Below are 19,566 nucleotides of genomic sequence, written 5' to 3'. Positions count from 1 at the left end.
AAGTATATACAGATAGAGTTCAATTTTGTCAAATGTACCGATATTTTTGCGCACCTTGACTGCTTCGTTACTTATGACGCTGTGGCTGCTACGATATTTATGAGGATCTTGCATGTACTCATATATTTGACGCTGTGTATGTACCGATGTATTTGAGCAGGGTGAATGTATCTATTATTTTGAGGACTTTTGTTGTACCGATATAATTGATTACTTTTGATGTACCTATATATTTGCATATCTTGTCTGTGACGATCTATATGACGCTGACTGTACATGTACTAATGTCCGATGTTTTTGTGCCGGACACGACGGGTTCGCGTGGTTGACGGGACAACCATCCTTAGACTACATGTTGCAAGGGTAGGTGTAATATTTTAACATATGAAGTGGCACTTACCAACTCGATGCTCCGTTACTGCCTCCATGTGTCTGGTCACTATGCTGGTGTCAGTCGAGACGAATAAGTCACTGTCACAGTCTAACGGCGATAGCAATGCTGTACTACTGATGCACTCGATGTACCGCTTCCCGTTAGCGCGCTATAGACGCGTCGTTATCGAGACAAACGCGGAATCGTAAACTGAAACTTATCATTCTAATTCCGTCGACTTCCGATGCTGACTCACTGCCTACTCCGCACAATCCCCCGCAGACTCCGCGCTCGACCGTAGCGGTGAGGGATTTCAAACTACCCACTTGTGCAAGAGAATAAAATTGTGTCGTATACCGAACCGCGAAATTTAAAAATGATAAAATAATATACATGGTGTGAAATGTATTGTTACGTGGGAGTTATTTTTTAATATGCGAGAGGTGTTAAAGACGAGCGATTTCTCGATTAATATATTCATAAGTCCACGTCTTAAGATAAATTCTACATTCATTTATATGATACGACTTATTTACAACTACCACATATATCTAACATTATTGACTACTTGTGAATTTTATGTTGAAATAATTTAAAATTGATTGTGAAAATTCGAAGTGACATTTCTATTTAAAAGTCATAACTTTCTACCAGTGGTCATCCATTGGTCGAAATTCGACCATAATTCATAATGAAAAAAAAGTGTAATCTTACGCACCAGTTCGTGCAATTTTTGTGCACGATTAGAAAGTTTTCGCTTTACGAATTTACTTTATACGTAATTAATATAAAAAACACAGCAATTAAATCCAAATAACACTTTATTAATAACTACAATCAATAATTTATTCTGTAATTTAGAAGATTGGCACATTATATTACTTATAGCTCATATCATTAAAGCGGATTTTAAATATAACAATTCATAACCTAAGCAATCTTTATACAAGTCAATACAATTTTCAGCTAATCCTGTATGCCCAGTTTACATTATTCCAGTCCAGCTTAGAAGCCAGCGCTGGATTATAACTTTAAAAATGTAGATAAACACTGCCACCTCCACAATGATTTCCGTTGAGCATTTACAATTTTCCAGGTATAGCGCTAGATATTATCGCTGGACTGGAATAATGTAAACACGGCATTATGAACATTTTTATTTAATTTTAAATGTTTGAAAGCAACGCCGTGCCACGCTTCTAAACTACGAGAATATCGTAAAACTATGACTATCATAAACTATAAATAAATGTTTTAAATTAACCTAGAATATCACAAAACATGACTGACAATCACTTTTTAACATTTTGTCGATCTAAACATAGGGTAATGGACGAAACATGCAAAAGAAACTAGTACATTAATTATAAAGAATTGTAATAATAAGTATAAAACAAAATAGTATCCGCCATTTGAATTGGCACGTCGCCTTAAAGAGTTTTCTTACTATCGACGTGCCAAATCAAATGCGGGTTAATATCACCGTTACAAAAAAAATAACAAGACACTTTATCTCGACACGAAACAAACATTGTACAATAAAAAAAACTAATACATAATTTAGAGTGCATTCAGTCTGTAGAAACCCTTATATTAATTAAAAAAATAATTTAACCAAACGTTAATATGTTTTACCGGGATTTGAAAATTATTAATATAATGGAACAAAATGCGATTTTAAATTGGACTTTAGCTTTGGCAATATATTTAAGTATTAAAGATAACATTAGGGATATAAATAACTATATATTTTATTATTAGCAGATATAATAAAGCATTAAAAATACTATATTTTAGGACAAGTACAAGATTATCACAAACCATACATCTTTGCATACGAGAATCCAACTTCCAAGAATGTCACCCACAAGATTAACACACCTATTTATAATTCCATCCATTCACAATCTGCCAACAATCACCAACTATACTTACCGTGGGTTTCTGAGCCGTAAATCGCCGTTTAAAACATATTGTTATCTCTGTGTTGTCAAAGATAATGACAGGGATGACCATATATTTCGTACAGAGATATTGGTCCAGAAACCAACGGTTAGTCTGATAATTGTCGGACAAAAACGACAAGGGATCGGATCAATGTTTTTTTTTTCTATTATAAGCAGTCAATCCTGTACTATTTTATCTGTGTAGTTTTTCTAGTTATGTACGATTCGCAGGCTTACACGAGACGCAGTGACCAAATGCTTACATTACGTAATCTTATTTAATATTTATTGAACAGATGGCTTGGAAAATTACAAAAGTGGGTACAGATAAAATATTTATACAGACTACAACTACGAACAATTTTTATATCTTGTTTACGAATTGTCCTGTCTATTAATTTCTTTTCCACTTTTATTTTAAACCAGTCTTTCCCAAAGTGCGCGATAACGCCCCCTTGTGGGCGCTGCAAGTTGCGGGTTATAGTAAAAGTTTCGTTTAGAATTTTCCATTAATATACATATATAGGTCACAATAATTAATTAATTTAATTTGAAGTTATATTGGTTTTTAAACATGTGAAAATATAGGGGCGCTAAAAAATATTTATTCTCAAAGTGGGCAGTAGACAAAATAAGTTTGGGAACCACTGTTTTAAACTATATAACATCATCAATATACATATAATACATCACATTTCATTCAAAACACGCATTAGGAATGATTTAAAATGAATTTACAATTGTGATCCCAATTTAACTAATTTAAAATTTAAAAAAAAAAAACCCTTATTAATACTAATCGGCCATAGATTATTTCATAACATTAATTTCTAGACAAATTTTTAATGACGTAAACAATATAAAGAACCCTAAAAAAAATAAAAAAAAACAAGTATAAAATTGCAAGTAATAAGGTATACTAAGCTGTAGTTTTATGCGTTTTAGACATCGGTAATGTTCGAATCAAATTTACTGGGTCTTTTTATTTACGATTATCAAATACTTAGATTATAATTATTATCGAAATTTTCTAACATTTTCAATTAATATAAAACTCAAAATTAATTGAATTTATTAAAGCTATAAATCGATTTGAATGCATCGGATTATAATTAATAATCAAACATTAATATTATTATTTTCATTCACTAAATACAATAATCATTCATCATTCAGTACATATCATTCGTTCAATACCTACATAGAATCATATCTGGTGTCAGAAGTGAGCGGGTCATTATCATCTCTCTGCCTAAAGTCGAATGCACTCCTAAAACTATCTCTAAGTCTCTCCGTGAACGTTTTATAATCTAAGTGAGCTTGCTGACCGAATTCAAAGTCAGCCACTTCTATTGTATATCTGAAAAAAAAAGAAAAAATATAAACATTAAGTAATAAAGGGAAAACATAGATTATAAAAAAAAATAGACATGTAAAAATTTCAAGAGTGCATTTTTTTTTATTTACTGTATAATAATGCGTTTCTCGTTTTTATAATTAAACAATTGAAAATACTTTCAATCAATTTTTATTATGGATGTAGATAATTTTTCTAAAAAGTTGTTCTCCCCTTTCTTTATTCTTTGTACACAAAAAACTTTTTTATAATGAATTAGGGTGTCGAATTCGTGCTTTGCTTCAGGCGTTATTTTAAATTTGGCACCTTTTTAACTTGAAATAATGAAGCCGAGAAATAAAAGACAAAAAAAATCGTTCCTTTCTTGTTTGTTTTGCTATTAATTAAAAATGCAATTATAAAATAACTGGAAATCCCTTGAGTGGTGTGTATTCAGTCTGGGTACATTCTAGAAATATGAGTTACCTTGATCGATGTTGGTAGTAGGCGATACCGAAAACTACCAAAATAACAGCCACCAAGCAGAATACCACAGGCACAACTATTACCGATAATTGGGCATGGACAGTAGCTGAAAAAGAACAATAAAATTTGTTAATTATTTTTAACAAAAAATGCATATCTCTGCATAAAACATATCATTTTCGTCATTATCTTTAACAAAACTCAGATAATATATTTTAAACAGGGATTTAAGTCTCCAAAACCCATATGAACTGTGGTTGTAAGACCTCATTTCCATGAACAGATTAGCCACTTGTCACTTCACTCAGTGGAAAAGGTTTAAGCTTAGCAACCATACATGCAGTACTTTTCTATCCATAATGACTTAGTATTTAAGGTGTATAAATATTGTATAATGTACCTTTATAAATATTGATTGTTGCCCTTGAAACAGTCTTGCCCATATCATTCTCGACGACAACCACAACTGTATGCTGATCACAATCCGAGAAATAGTGGACTAGAGGGAATGCGTTAGTAAGGGTTGATGATTTGTAAACGCATGTCTCGTTTCCCGTTATATTATATTGCCCTTCTTTGTATAACGCACAATAGGCAAAAGGTGGAGAGCCTGTGTACTTTACTTGCAAGTTAAGTAAATCACCGTGCTGTAGCCAGTTGAGACCAGTTATATTAACAGTTGAGATTGGTTCTGAAAGACAAATAAAGATTAGATTTAACCAAGAAAATCGTATTTAATAATAAAATCACATTGATGACAATTTGGAAAATTATCAATCAAATTAACATCTAATTTTTAGTATAACAAAAAATTCCAGCTTGATACCTACAGACAGACGGACGGACAACAAATTGAACCTATAAGGGTTCCGTTTTTTTCCTATAAGGTACAGAACCCTAAAAACTATGAATTATAGAAATCTTACTGGTATTATAAATGCAAATATTTGTATGGATGTTAGAAGGTATATGGAGAATGACTGCATGGATCTTACTGAAATTAGGCATAGATGTAAAATATTGTATGGACGAATGCATATGGTACTAATATTTTTTTAATCCCATGAGGACAAAGTCGCGGGCGACATCTAGGTGTTGCTACAAAAATGACTCACCTCTTACACTTATAGTTTCTTGATAGTGACCATATGTGTATGATTTACCAATTGGAACAATACTGGAGTTGTGACAGATATAGTCTTTCGTTGAATTATTTCTCTTCATAGTTGTTCTATTGGAGATCATACGTTTAACCATTTTATGGATGGGTGAACTTTCAGTTGTTTCCAGTTGTTTTGGTTTAATACTAGTAGTAGTTGGTGTTGTATCATTTGTTGTTGTTGGCGGTTTGGGTGTCGTTGTTGTGGTTGTTGTTGTTGTTGTTGTAGTTGTTGTTGTTGTTGTAGTTGTAGTAGTGGTTGTTGTTGTTGTTACTGGAGGCAATGGTAAATTGTTTGCAACAACCAATGCATCAATATAGTGATCAGCCATTAAATCATGGTATGTATAATTTAATGATAGATCCGTAGTTTGGTCTATATAAATACAATCTATAAACCAATATGTAATAATTGTAGATGCATTATTTTTTAAATACTCCATTTCGTTATCTGGCAGTTTTATATAATGCAGTACAGTTTTATTGACGGCCACAAAATTATTTGGCCGCTCGAGATTGTCTTGATTTAACACTAAATTCCCATTTAATGAATCTGGAAATTAAACCAGCACTAATATTTATAAATATTTATATTTACAAATACATAAACAATTGAAGGAAGTAATAACATCTTTAATCTAACAAACAAAGTTATCTTTAAGGCTATCACGGAAGGTTTTATTTAATATTCTGTATCTATTATTATGATAAGACTTTTATTTTGACTAAAATAAAACACAATTGTAACTTGTAATACTATGAAACTAAATTGTTATTAAAAAAAAGGTATAGTTTGGACTGTACTGGGGCAATCGACCCTACTAGAGGAGTTAAAAGAACAATGGTATTATGATTGATTGAAAAAGGAGTTATTAGCTATTCTTCTTGAAAAATCTTATTACTTAATATAGTGCAGTTTAAATAGAAAATACATGAGATTGCCTAAATGCATATTGATAAAAAATTACCTGTCAACCTGAATGTGGAACTCGCTGATGTAACAAAATACCAAATACCATAAAAACTTTTCATCAACTTCACTCTCATTACATATTCTCCTGCTTCATACAACTCTTTAGGATACTCCACTGTCCACTTTGATTTGTTTGTTGATAATTGAAACTATAAACAGGTAATGGTTCAATTAACACATTCAATGCCGCATTGATTATCCAATCATTGTTGCAATGAATGTGTTAAACATTTAGAAATCCAGATTGTATTAAATTTCAGGGGTGAATACAAATATAATGAATGTCGTAAATGTTTATAACTTTTCTAATTGGAAAGTTTACTTACTATTATATCACATTACTGATAGATAAGGAAGTAAATAAAATGTAACTTGTTAAATGGTATATAAAATATATAGTTTTATCAAATTATTGTTTAATCTCACCTCTTGTTCATGTTGAGGTTGTACATCATCACAAAATACATACTTAAGATTTTCTCCACTGTATCCTTTTACTCTTGCAGTGAATGTTATATTCGACCCACGAACGGCTGGACCATCGTTTACAAGTGACACGTCAAGGGAACACCAAACTATAAAAAAATTCTACGTTTAAATTTATATCCTAAATGCAATATGCTTTATTAGACACTAGGAAATACTGAATTCAACTTACCACTTTTGTAAATGTACATAAAAGTAATGATAAACATGAGGCGACCCATGATGGAAAAATTGACAGAAGTTTACAAAAGCTTTAAAGTTCAGAGAAATTGTAAATAGTCTTGTAGAACAACGCCAATCATCAGAAACTGTTCTTTAATCAACTAAACAACGCAAAATAAAAAAATATCAATACAATACAACCACTTTTGCGTCATCACATGCTTTGACAGAAGATTAGAAAGATGTCAATTTTTTGTGATTGTGATGACAGTGACACAGATTAAAAATTTTGTAGATTTTTTAAATCGATTCCGTTAAACTGAATTTACCACGCAAGGTTTGGTAAGCTTTGCTTATTCGTTACACTACAAAACGAATATGTTATTATTTCATTTTATTCAAAAATACAACTACACACTTTTCCAATCCCAAATTATATTTTGCCAACTTACATTTTTTAGAATCTGTGTCCTTCATGCATGTGTTGTGGTTGCGCAGGAGGTGTATCTGTGACAGCTAGAAAGGCAAAGCAAAGCAAATCATAAGAAATATTTTACTCTTATTTAGTTTTTGCTCTGTTTCCGATGAACATTTAAAATAATAACAGAACAAATATGTTCAGTATTTGAATTAGTGTTTGCAGTACCTGCGTATAAATTTATTAATAAATCATAAAATGGCCACCGTTTTTGATAGTCCTTTCATTCGACAACGTTTGCATCGTTTGCGGCATCGCGATTTTGACTTGGACGAAGATCAGAGATTTGGTCGATGTGATTGTACCAGTTATTCCTATTTTGTTCTATCGATGGTACTATTTTCTGTAGGTACCGTTATAACAGTCCTAGCCTTGGGAGACACAGATGGCTACATACTAAACAACTTAGGACACATGTGGCTTGTTGGACCAATATTTATTTGTTCTGGGATGATGGTTGCAGTTAAGAGCATGCTTTATTTACGAAGGAAGAGTGTTATACAAATGCTTTTACATCAGCGTGCAATTATCAGGGTAAGTCATGTGACTTCTCAATTTATAACATTCCTCCTTATTATGTATTTATATTTTTGAAATGTATGTGCCTCAATCGAATAATATTAATTTAAACAATGTACAATGATAACGCCTTTTCTTGTGTCACCAGAAATTAAATTATCATGAGAATAATCCTTGTTTACTTAGCCTTAACCCAATAACCACATACCTTATCAACACATGCAAATTATATTACAAGGATGTTTTAATTTGTGTGTTTGTCATAGATTCGAATTTGGGCACATTCACAAACAAATTTCTTGATTTAATTTCAGATCCATGAAATAGTTATATCATAAAAGCATATATTGTAAATAAAACTTTTTAAAAATGAAAATAAAATGATTAAATACAATGGCTATTCCTAGTCTTGAATAGTTTCTAATAAAGTAGAACCTATAAAAATTTAACTACTTTGTTACACAAAAGTCTTTCTAGCTAGCTAGTAAGAGCAATACACATAATATATATTGTATTTAGTAGTATTTGTGTATTGTGACTAATTTGATGCTATATGTAACAAGTTCCTAGAAATACATTAAGGATATTGCAAGTTTGTGAACAAATACAATGGCTTATTCATGGAATTATTAAGCTATGTTATCTTTTGATTCCTCTCTGTTGTATTCTTCATAATTATCCTGTAAATATAGCAAAATTATATTTATTTACTTTGAGTATCTGAGTTGACCAAGCTGTAGTGAATATTTAACAAACAAACTTAATCATAAACTGGTAGTTTATTATGTTAATGTTTATATCCTTCTTAAGATGTTTATTTTTTTGTCCTAGGACATGGCAGCTGTACAGGCAGAGCAGACATTTGGAGGCCAAGTACCTAGAACAGCCTCAAGCGCTACACTTCCTCCATCATATGATGCTTTAATTGCCAGTGCTACTACAAGTAAGCCTCAGCCTTCAGGCTCGGAACCACCTCCACCCACATACGATGAAGCTATGTACCTTATTGATGACGAAAAACTAAGAATGGAAAATAGAATTGAGCATAGTGCTAAACAAGAAACCAGTGACCAAACTTCTAGCATCAACAATGATATTAATTTTAAACCGTGAATTGATTTACTTAATTTTTTTGTTTACAATAGTCATGTAAGTAAAACTTAATTCTTCCTTTGTACTTATAATTTGCATTAGTGAACTATGTAAATTGATAGTATTCTCAGATGTGCCTAAATATTGACTTGTTGGCTATATTGTTAATAAGGTATTTTAGATAATTAAGGGAAGCCTTATAGCTTAAGATGATATAATATGAATTTGATAAAGTTTTACCCTGGATATTTTGAATAGCAATATGGATTCATATAAATGTATTTTAGAATGTATCAAAGTATGAACAAAAGTAGGTATCAAATTGTTTTTCAAGATTAATCTGAAGTTAAAAATGCAAGTAGGAGTGCACTTAAATGCAAGTATTAAGTCTTGTCCTGTTTTTAACCGGGCTTGCCAAAAAGTTTGTGTGCCTAAAACTTTATATGGTGGATATGACATTATTTTTGTATCATATTTTTATTGAATAATATTTGAAATGATGGATAAAATATTTGCTATAATTATCATAATGTTTTCAATGATAGTGTATTTTGCATGTTAAAAAAGTGATTTATAAATTAATTACATATTTGCAATCAAAATTGTAAATCTTATTTGGGTTTGCAGTGCAGCATGTACTTTAAGAAATATTAATAAAAAATAGGCTTCACCACAGTAACATTAGTTTCCGAGACCAAAATCCTTGTATAAAACATATAATCCCACACATTACCTTTGACAAAACAGAGATAAAAATGTGATTGATACAGGAATTTTGTTTTGAGAAATCAATGATTACTTATGTAATAAGGATAGAAAGACACAGAAAATCAATATTTAAAATTTTATTAAGCGATGAACAATAAGAATTTATAATAATTTTAAACTGTGATCATATACTATTAGTGATAAACTATAGTATACTCAGATAATACATTGAACTTGCTAAGATATATTTGATTATTCTAAATTTATACAATTGTTGCACTCTACCCTTTATTTTTGGCCTATATTTTTGGACTTAGACAGTTTTAATACTGTAGAAGTTTTCCTTTGAGTTATATTAATTTAAATTCTATTATGACTCATTGTAAAATATAGTAAAACCTATAGTAAAGGAATACAATGTGATGTTAGACCTTTTGCCTATAAAATAAAACTGGTAAAGTTACTAGCTTCCATTTTTTTTAGACTTCTCATCCCATTCACTATTCAGAAAGGAAGAGAACAAAAGCTTCATTGAAGTTGTATTATATATGATTTATGAAGGATTGTACATATATCCATTTGATCAACTCCAGTTTACAAATTCCATAAATAAAAATCTGCTTGATTGTTTAGTATAGAATCTTACCAATGAGAGAGAAAAAATAACAAGATAGGTAATATCAGTCTTAGGGTTTTGTTAAATAATAATTGTCCTATTTCCTTGCATTTCAGTTTTAAGGTTAATTTACAATGTTTTATTTAATTCTAATTTTTAAACATAAATAACATTTTACAATAATTTCTTTTGTTTACAAATGGAAGTCAGTCAAAACAAAACCTCGAATAGATTACTGGTCTGATTTTGCACATGATGCAAAGACTGAAGCATTTATATGTATTATTGTTGGAAATTTATATAAAGAGCAATGTTTTGTACATATAATAGTTGTAATATTGATCTGATAAAATACAGAAAGAGAATTACATCTTAATATGTATTATTCAATTGTTTTATAAGTAATTGTACTTTTACATAATTAAATGCAAAAATTATTTGTTTAAATTTACTATGTTAATTAAAAATGACTTAACGGGTTTATGCTCAATCAACTTTTTGTTATGAGGCTATTTTTTTTTGTAATAAATGTGTACAGCAACTCCCTTGAAATTTAAAAGTCAAGTGCAAAGAGAGATGAAATACAGTGATTCAAGCAATTTTTTTTAAGTACTATCAGTTAAGATTTGTTGATAACTTGTAACACTGATTGTTTGAAATACTGCATTGCATTTATCTAGTCAAGAAATTGATTTTATGAATTAATTTATAATTAATTGCTTACTTCACTAAAACATAAATTACATATTCTTTTTCTCATTTTACAGTGTTTTATTTATATTGACATACAAGCAAGACAACAACAATATTGACAAACAGCTATGTGTTTACACATTACTACTTATGTTAATCTACCTAAATACTTAGCTCTAAGGCAAATATTTCTTAAATGTGGCCATTGTACAATAATTAGATCTGCAAAATACTGAAGTATTCTTCCTGATAATGACAATGTTCTTACTCGACATATACTCTCAATGAAAATAATTCTACAATCCAATAAGAACAAGCATCTGAACATAAAGGCAACAGCACATACTGGTATGCAAGTGCCTGGACCATTACATAAAATCACATCAGGTTTAAATTTATAAATTATAGGAATAGTGCGAAACGTCGCATACAATGTACTGAAGACAGATGATAAGTAGGATTGTCTTACTTTTCTACATCTTGGTATTCGGCTTAATCCATAATTTGTTGCGCTTCTTTCGGTTGCATGTATTTTAATTTCACTGCATACATCACTGTCGGACAAAATGTATAATCGCGGCTTGAACTTATTTTTGTTCATAATCGGTATAAGCCTTAGCATTTCTGTAGTATGGCCACCCGATCCAATACAAATGATTGTATTTAAGGAAGATTTTTGTACTGCCAAGTTACATTCCATTCGCACTACATTGCAAAACACACATATGACCCTTATAAAGCATGCAATGATTATAAGAAGTAACATAGCTGCATACCACTCCATATTAATGAAAACTTCGTTAAATATTATAAATTAAAAAAGAGTAAGAAAACCGGAGCAAATTTTATACTACAGTCCTGAGATTGAGATCAATATTGACATCAAGTACGTTCAGGGTGACCAGGTTTAAAGATAATATTCTGCCAGTTACACGCAGTTACTCGTTTAAATTTTGCTAAAGGTTTTTTTATAAAACTAGCTGTCGCCAGCGATTCCATCCGCGCGGAATAAAAAAAAACATAATTAATAGCTTCTTCTAGTGTTCTTCTATAATATGTTATATATCGATGTGAAATTCCATCGAGAACCGTTCAGCCGTTCTGGAGATACCTTAAACAAACATTCATCCATCAATCGAAACATTTGCATTTATAATAGTAGTAATATTCAAAAATTTATGACGTGGTTTAGGCTATGTGAAATTAATTATAGTCTTCAAAAGACATGTTGCTCCATCTGCAATTCTGCATGTCAATGTAAACATCAAATAATTTACAAACAGTTAAACCATATTTTATATACTCTTTGGTTAAACGTACAACTATTAAACATGGCAGACATTTTAAAATATTTATTATTTTACAATTTTTAGGGTTCCGTACCTCGAAACGAAAAAAAGGAACACTTATAGGATCACTTTGTTGTCCGTCTGTCTTTCAAGAAACTTCTAAGCCAACGTAATCAAAAAATACAACCGTTTATGTTGCAAATTTACGCAAATTTTCGACAGTTACACGGGAATCAAAACCTATAGGGTACTTCCCGTGAACACAGTGACACACAGATGAAGGAAAAATTGCGATAACCGTAAATTTTTAATTCCATCACATGAAAAAAAATGATATTCACATATCAATAATCACATATTATTTATCAAAATTATAAACATATTACTCTTTTTTACTCTGACTCGATTGTCGTTATGGGTTAACTTTTACTTATCCCTACAGGTTTGTACGGAACCATAGGGGCGCGAGTTTTACTCGCATTTGGCTAATTATTTTTATTAAGTACTAGCTGTGGCCCGAGATTTCGTCCGCGCGTAATTAAAAAAAAATACATTATTAGTTCCCGGGAATTATTCGTTTTTTTTCACCTTTTAAACCTTCCCTAGATCTTCAAGATCGTTCAGTAGTTCTCGAGTTTTAGCGAGACTAACGAACAGCAAGTGATATTTATATATATATAATTTTGTGTTGTAAACCTAACTTTGAGTATTTGTAGTAGTGGTACTGTTTTTATTTAATTTAAAAAAATATAATATAAGTAAAATTTATATGATGATATGATCTCCCATCGTATAACAAAATTGGATTTTATATTTCGAGTAGGAGTCAACGACTATGTAGGAAAGATACACATAACTTCAAAGTAAAATAAAGCATAAATATAGTGTAATTGTCCAATTCTTCCGACGTGATATAAGATTCTATCAAAAAATTTCTGTTAAGCCTAAGGATTAATTATGGCTGTAATTCTGCTAAAATAGCAGAATTCTGCTAGATCTGGTCATACTTGACATTTCACTTTTATTATTGTCAACTTGACAACTACTGACGCACGGATTGTGATAATTCTGTATCTATGTTTTTAAACGTAGTAAATATTAAACACACTTTGGTAGTAAATGGTAGTAAACTCCATAAAGCTTTCCAACTCTATTCAAGGCGGGAAATGTATATTTCATATTTGACAGTTTTTGTAAACTTAACCTTTTTTTAAGTTGAATTTTCAGATTTGAGTTAAATGTTTACTTGTAAGTTAAAAAATGGATGAAGATAATTGTGATGGACCATTTACGGTTTGGCAAATGTTTAACGCGCCGACTATGGTGCTATTTAATAATCTTGAAAATGCTGCTGAAGGTCTTGAAAGATTGTTAACATCAATATCGAAACTATCTGGGTAAGCGAAAAAAAAATAACAAGATTTTCATCCTTATGATACATTAAGTTAAGTGTGCCTCAACATTGTAGTTATACATCATAAATACATTTAATATTGTTAATATGAACTTCAGGTTTTCAAATTAATTTGTATTGAAAGTCTCTTAAAACATGATTTCCTATTTCAGAGATTTTTCAGAGGTGTTAATACCCAGAGTTGGTTCTACAAAATGCCCTGATAATTACTATTGTGCATTTAATACTTGGCTATTGGGACGGTTGTTTTATGTATGTTCTGTTAAAGAATTAAACATGTAAGTTCTAATGTTTAATATTAATCAGACATTGCAATTTCACCATGACCCTATTTTCTATAAAAAAAAATTTTCAGGATTCATGGATCAAGTAAAGATGCTCAAGTTAAAATTTTGAACATACTTTGTGTAAATGGAGCTAGTTTTTATGAAAAGCTAATTTTGCAGTATCACTCAATTCTATTTGCCTTAGTGAAATATTATAAAGAAAACTCAGATAGTGTCACACCTGGAGAAATACAATTAGATAATTTTAAACCTGAACAGATTGATGTACCTAATGTACAATTAAACTTGGAGCCTATTTATGTTCAAGTTAAAAATATTAGTACCTGCACATTACTGATAGATATTGTTTTACAATTATTGTCAGAATGCATACCTCCATATTTACTTAATATTGATAAATTTTTCACACACCTACAAAAGCTTCACAGTAATGTTTTATTTATTATAGAACATTATAGCATAGAAGTTAAATTATTAGCATTAAATTTTTTTGCCAATTTAATAGAGAATACTAACAATTCATCAGGAATCCATTTTCAAAGTAGTTTTCCTCAAACATATAGAAGGTTATTATGTTGTATAGAATGCATGGTGCAAAATACAGATGTACTTTTTGAAAAAAGTAATATTGCATCAGAGCAACTTACAAATTTTAACAATGTAGTAACAAAATTATTAAAAATGTGTGACAAGTCATTTAATACTGGCCACAAAGATGTTCTGTCAACAATTGCTATTACTGTTTTGAAAAAAACATCAAATCCTGTTTTTAATAAAGAACTCAAGTTGTATTGTCTATCACTAAGCAATACAATAAACTTTCCTAAAGATGTATTGGAGCTTGAGAAGAGAGATTCTAATGAAATAGATATGTTAGCAGAATGCTACTACAAGCACATATTTGAATATATTAAGAAAGAGAAATGTCAAATTAATGAATTAAAAGAGCTCTGGTTCTTCAAACAAGTTGTGAATGTTATTTATCAGAGTTTAGAATTTAGTAATGATGCAAAAGACACTACTACTTTGTCATTCAATTTAATGAGACATTTATCTGCGTTAAGGATACTGCAAAAAGTTTTTATTAACTATAAGAAAAATAGCAAAGAAGATTCTAATGCAGTATTAGAGCAAACAAATTTAAATAAGACTTTTGAAATGCTATCAAAGTTAATCAAAACACACGATTATATTCTTCTTCAAGATTATATTTGTATGGAAATATTTCTTAATATTGTATTGACTACAACATCGATTATTAAACATATTAATGGAAATGTTAAGATGGAATCATTTCTGAAAAGTAAAATAATGTTAATATTATGTCTACAAGAATCGTCGCAAAATGTGCATAAAATTCTTAATTACAATGAATGTACAAAAGTACTTATTCTGAAATATATACTATTAACAAGATTAATCTTAAATACTAAAGAAAATGATATGGAGAGAGTGATACTAAATTTAGTTGATAATATTATAAAAAATAAAAACTCTACAACATATAAAGAGGTAAATTTATAAATAACATTTATAGAATACAAAGGGTGTTTCCCATTGGCGCATTCGGTTTAAAACATCCTATAAAAAGCTTTAACATTTAAAACTTGACTAAATGGTGATTAATATCATTCTTAAATTAAAATCTTATATTTTTAGGTCATCGCGATATGTCCTCTACTAATTTTATGTAAAATATCATTCGCCAGTAAGTTAATAGGCGAAGTATTATTGCCGGCATTCCTCACAAAAGATCCAGATATTCAAGATCAACTAACAAAGATAGTTCCAGCTATCGCCTGTATTTCATTGGGAACTTATGCTATTGTTCTCGGATATTCTATGATTGAAGGTCATACTATATTTTATAACAAAACATTAAATATAACAATAATTTGCTATAATTGTCACAATAGACAAAATTTACAACAGAACACTTTTTTAAACAATATTAAGAGAGACTATGTGGTTTTATACAAAGAAAGTGTACAAATAACTCCATCAGTACAATCAACTTTCAATGGTTTACGCAATTTGCTTTGTAAATTTTTGAATTACAAGCAATACGCAAGTGTAGAAAATAGTCAATATTGGAATTTGCTGGAACGATTATGTAATCATTTTTATGTCTTCAACTATGGTTTATCTACTGAAATTATTAAGGAAGAAAACCTAAAGTATATTTTCAAAGCTATTAAACCACTTATTCCACATAAAACGGTAAGTATATTTTAATTAATTTTAGTTTACATTTTCTCCTGAACTCTATAAATGGACTGGCTATAAGACATAGTATTTTGTGCCTGTTTGATTTTCGCCATTTTGGATTTGATAGTAGCGGTTTGTAGTGGTAATGTGAATTCGAACTAATAATTTAGTTAGAATTAACCATCACGTAACATTAACAGGCGCGTTTAAATAGGAACGAAGTAAAAGCTGTGAATAGGAACGAAGTAAAAGCTGTAGCCAAGCAATCGCCTATTCATTTATAGTGACCAGAGTTTTTTTTTTTTAATTTAAAAATGGATTTTTGAATTTCAATTTTTATTTTGCAGACCAATACTACGGAGGTATCGACACAAAATGAAAATGTTTTTCCTCTATGTGTTAATTTACTAGTAAAATTAACGCAAACTAGTTTAGAAAGCAACAATTACAATAAACAAATAGCAACATTAGATGCTATAAAAGAATTTGGTCTTTATTGTAATGATATATCAATGTTGCCTGTTACAAAACTTTTTATATATTACATAATGCACCCACAATGTGCTGTTGCACCTAAAGCTGAGGTTTATTTAAGGGAATTTTGTGAATTCCATAATTACACACCAAATCAAGTATATCATAGATATAAAAAAGATTATTGCAGACTGTTTGTTGAATGCAGTTTATATTGTGGAAAAGATTTCGCAATATCTTTACTGAAAGTCGTCAGAGCATTTGGTTTTGTTGGATATAGGGATTTCATTTCGAAAGATATTCATCATTTTCTACCGTATTTGATACCATATTCTGTCACAATTCCCGAAGTACCGTCGATGATTGAAGAAATTGCATCTTTAGTTCAATGTTCGGTATCAGATTTTATAATTGAAAGATTTCCACTTATTTACGTGCACGTTTATTTAAACGAGAATAATACCGTTGCCGATAAATGTTATTCAATTCTTGAGAAATTGACGAAATGTTCTATTTTGAGCCTTATTAAGAAGCATTTTAGAGTGATTTTAACAGAGTTTTTACTTCAGTACTGTTGTAATCCGGAGAAAGTACTAAATGCTTGTAGATATTTAGCTTGTCACGACCCTGATACGACTTCACCTGGTAATATTAAACTGAGTACTACGCAAATAGCGGATTTTTTGAATCCTAAATTCTTAGGAGTTCTTGCATACTTTGATCATAAACTAGTGAACGCTAAAGTTGCTTTATCAGTGAAGAGAAAAGCATTAAAAAGCTTTCCAGATATGATGCAATTAATGGGTGTGAAGTATATAACTCCTTTAAGGTTCAAAGTCCTCGCGACTTTGAGGTCAGCTTTACCTCTTGTTAAAGAATTTCCTAAAATATTAGCAGACGCATGGTCCGCTTTCATTCATAATCTCGATAGCATATCGCTTGGACCTCTATTATCAAATCTTGCTGTGTCATTGTTACAACAATTTGAATACGCTCCACAAGAAATCAATAAAATATTTCAGTATCTCGTTTTAAAGAATGAAAATTTACTAAGCGCTCATTTATCTGATCTTTTCTTTCTTGGAGATTCGAATATTTCAGAAAAGGTGAAAACTGTTATTAAAAGACATGTAACAAGAACTCAACCAGAAGGGTTTTTGGATAAAATAAAATGGTATTTGGAGCATTTGAATAATGAAATACCAAGGATAAAAGCTTATGCGATTTCACATTTAGATGTATTACTTAAGAACAATAGAAGTGAAATACATAAAGCTATTTTTGGCGGGAAGAATATCGATCCTATTATAGTAGAGCTAATAGATTGTTTATTACTAGGTAAGATCTTTTCTTCTTTCTTTCTTCCTCAGCCATAAGACCCCCACTGCTGGGCATAGGCCTCCCCCAAAGATCGCCACGATGACCGGTCCTTAGGTAAGATCCTTGAAACTAATTATTACTAGTTTTGCGACACCCATGTAGTAGGAAGTAGTTGTTTATTAGTGAGACGCTGGCTTAGGCTGGTTTGGATGGATGGATATTTGTTATAAGGTATCTTCAGAATGGTTTCATAGACGCTGTAATTTTTTTTTATTCCTCGCGGCCGGAGTCTCGGCTGATAGCTATGTTAACTATAAATATTTTTGCAATATTACTCTCCAGGTTGCAAAGACCCTGATAACAAAGTAAGTGAAGCGAGTGGGTCTTGTTTAGGACAGTTGGGCGCCATCGAAGCAGGCCATTTACCTCGTCAGTACGTGCAGCCTGACAGATCGCCCTTCGCCTTCACAATAGTCGATAACTGTTTCGCGGCTACAGCTCTTGTAGAACTTTCTAGAGCTTTTCAATATGAAAAGGATACAATGGTAAGTTTTAACTGAATGAAAAAAAGAGATTAGCAATTAATGCCGCACTCAAAATCGTTTGATTGTTCCTTTAGTGCAAATTTCTTATATTAAATTACATTTAAGTCTTCCCTTAGCGACTATATAACAACTTAGCGTCATAGCTTATCGTTGTTTTTTTATAATTGTCTTAATAAAGGAAAGAGGGATAAATGAAGGATTTAAATCATTTCACTAATTAAAAATATTTGCTAGACAATTGTGTAATATTATTTATTCTTGCAGAATATGGACTGTTATGCTTTAACTATACAAGAAATACTAAAAACTTACGAAATATCACCAACGGGGAGTAAGAAGGAAGTGTGGGATAGTTTCCCGGAGAATATGCATCAGATTATGTACCCTTTACTCAGTTCTAGGTACGGTTTTAAACTTTATACCATAAAAATTTAAAAACACATTAATATTCTATGGTTTTCATTTCAGATATACTTTGGCGTACCCATCACAGCCAAAGAAAGTACATCCACTTTTCGGTTCGGTTTATGCAACAACATTCCTAGAATGGGCACACAAGTAAGTTGAAAATTTTAACTAGGTCAACGGCAAAAACTTTTTTTTATACCACCAAACTTCGCCGAAATGGCGAAGTAACCGCTGCCCATAGACATCTACGATAAGAGATGCTTTTAATTGACATAGAAAGAGTTGCACAGAAAGAGGATATCTTCCTATGCGTCTTCTCTATCAAAACCACTTCCCCTTCCCATCTCATCCTTATAAGAAAAGAGTGGAAAGGGAATGAGGACTAAAATTAGCGACCCGAAACTTTTGTGCAACATATGTTATTGTTGCTAGCATTAAACATTTTGGTCCATTAAAAAAACGATGCCTTACTTGCAGTTGGACGGGTCAATTGATATCTATAATAGAATCTGAAAGCATACGAGATTTACTGCGTACAGTACACCCAAGCATGCGTCGCGATCTCCGCACTTTGTTACTGTTCTTCCCTTATGT

General features: G+C 30.8%; 4 protein-coding genes across 4 annotated transcripts in view; 2 read left to right on the top strand and 2 right to left on the bottom strand.

The window, feature by feature from the left end:
• Positions 1-1,204: 1,204 nt before the first annotated feature.
• LOC106119140 (uncharacterized) lies at positions 1,205-7,143 on the bottom strand. Its single transcript, XM_013314026.1, has 7 exons — positions 6,932-7,143; positions 6,700-6,848; positions 6,269-6,422; positions 5,257-5,853; positions 4,542-4,832; positions 4,142-4,247; positions 1,205-3,679 (listed from the first exon to the last, which is right to left on the bottom strand). The coding sequence occupies exons 1-7, from the start codon at positions 6,978-6,980 to the stop codon at positions 3,517-3,519; spliced, it is 1,509 nt and encodes a 502-aa protein (XP_013169480.1). The 5' UTR covers positions 6,981-7,143; the 3' UTR covers positions 1,205-3,516.
• Positions 7,144-7,398: 255 nt separating this feature from the next.
• LOC106119119 (uncharacterized) lies at positions 7,399-11,094 on the top strand. The gene is made up of 2 exons (XM_013314002.1): positions 7,399-7,933; positions 8,750-11,094. Exons 1-2 carry the CDS (start codon positions 7,598-7,600, stop codon positions 9,029-9,031), a joined length of 618 nt encoding a protein of 205 aa, XP_013169456.1. The 5' UTR covers positions 7,399-7,597; the 3' UTR covers positions 9,032-11,094.
• Positions 10,884-12,001, bottom strand: Alg14 (ALG14, UDP-N-acetylglucosaminyltransferase subunit). Its single transcript, XM_013314001.1, has one exon. The coding sequence runs from the start codon at positions 11,809-11,811 to the stop codon at positions 11,176-11,178; it is 636 nt and encodes a 211-aa protein (XP_013169455.1). The 5' UTR covers positions 11,812-12,001; the 3' UTR covers positions 10,884-11,175.
• Positions 12,002-13,452: 1,451 nt separating this feature from the next.
• The window catches only part of mei-41 (ATR serine/threonine kinase meiotic 41), a 16,749-nt gene continuing 10,635 nt past the window's right edge, over positions 13,453-19,566 (top strand). The window contains exons 1-9 of the mRNA XM_013313520.1: positions 13,453-13,713; positions 13,883-14,008; positions 14,086-15,529; positions 15,677-16,237; positions 16,573-18,037; positions 18,362-18,564; positions 18,829-18,965; positions 19,033-19,122; positions 19,450-19,564. Coding sequence (XP_013168974.1) covers positions 13,577-13,713; positions 13,883-14,008; positions 14,086-15,529; positions 15,677-16,237; positions 16,573-18,037; positions 18,362-18,564; positions 18,829-18,965; positions 19,033-19,122; positions 19,450-19,564 — 4,278 coding nt within the window. The 5' untranslated portion in view covers positions 13,453-13,576. The remainder of the gene's footprint in view (positions 13,714-13,882; positions 14,009-14,085; positions 15,530-15,676; positions 16,238-16,572; positions 18,038-18,361; positions 18,565-18,828; positions 18,966-19,032; positions 19,123-19,449; positions 19,565-19,566) is intronic.

The sequence above is a fragment of the Papilio xuthus genome, unplaced genomic scaffold, assembly GCF_000836235.2.
Source record: "Papilio xuthus unplaced genomic scaffold, Pxut_1.1 DF827542.1, whole genome shotgun sequence".
In the NCBI taxonomy this organism is placed as follows: Eukaryota; Metazoa; Arthropoda; class Insecta; order Lepidoptera; family Papilionidae; genus Papilio; species Papilio xuthus.
This window is presented reverse-complemented; position numbering and strand designations above follow the sequence as displayed.

Excerpts from the sequence above, each read along its gene's own strand:
- LOC106119140 (XM_013314026.1), bottom strand. The coding sequence starts at position 6,980 with ATGGGTCGCCTCATGTTTATCATTACTTTTATGTACATTTACAAAAGT. Across the intron at positions 5,854-6,268 it reads TTCCACATTCAGGTTGACAG|ATTCATTAAATGGGAATTTA; the intron begins GTAATTTTTTAT and ends TTTAATTTCCAG. Across the intron at positions 4,248-4,541 it reads AACAATCAATATTTATAAAG|CTACTGTCCATGCCCAATTA; the intron begins GTACATTATACA and ends GTTCTTTTTCAG.
- LOC106119119 (XM_013314002.1), top strand. The coding sequence starts at position 7,598 with ATGGCCACCGTTTTTGATAGTCCTTTCATTCGACAACGTTTGCATCGT. Across the intron at positions 7,934-8,749 it reads ATCAGCGTGCAATTATCAGG|GACATGGCAGCTGTACAGGC; the intron begins GTAAGTCATGTG and ends TTTTTGTCCTAG.
- Alg14 (XM_013314001.1), bottom strand. The coding sequence starts at position 11,811 with ATGGAGTGGTATGCAGCTATGTTACTTCTTATAATCATTGCATGCTTT.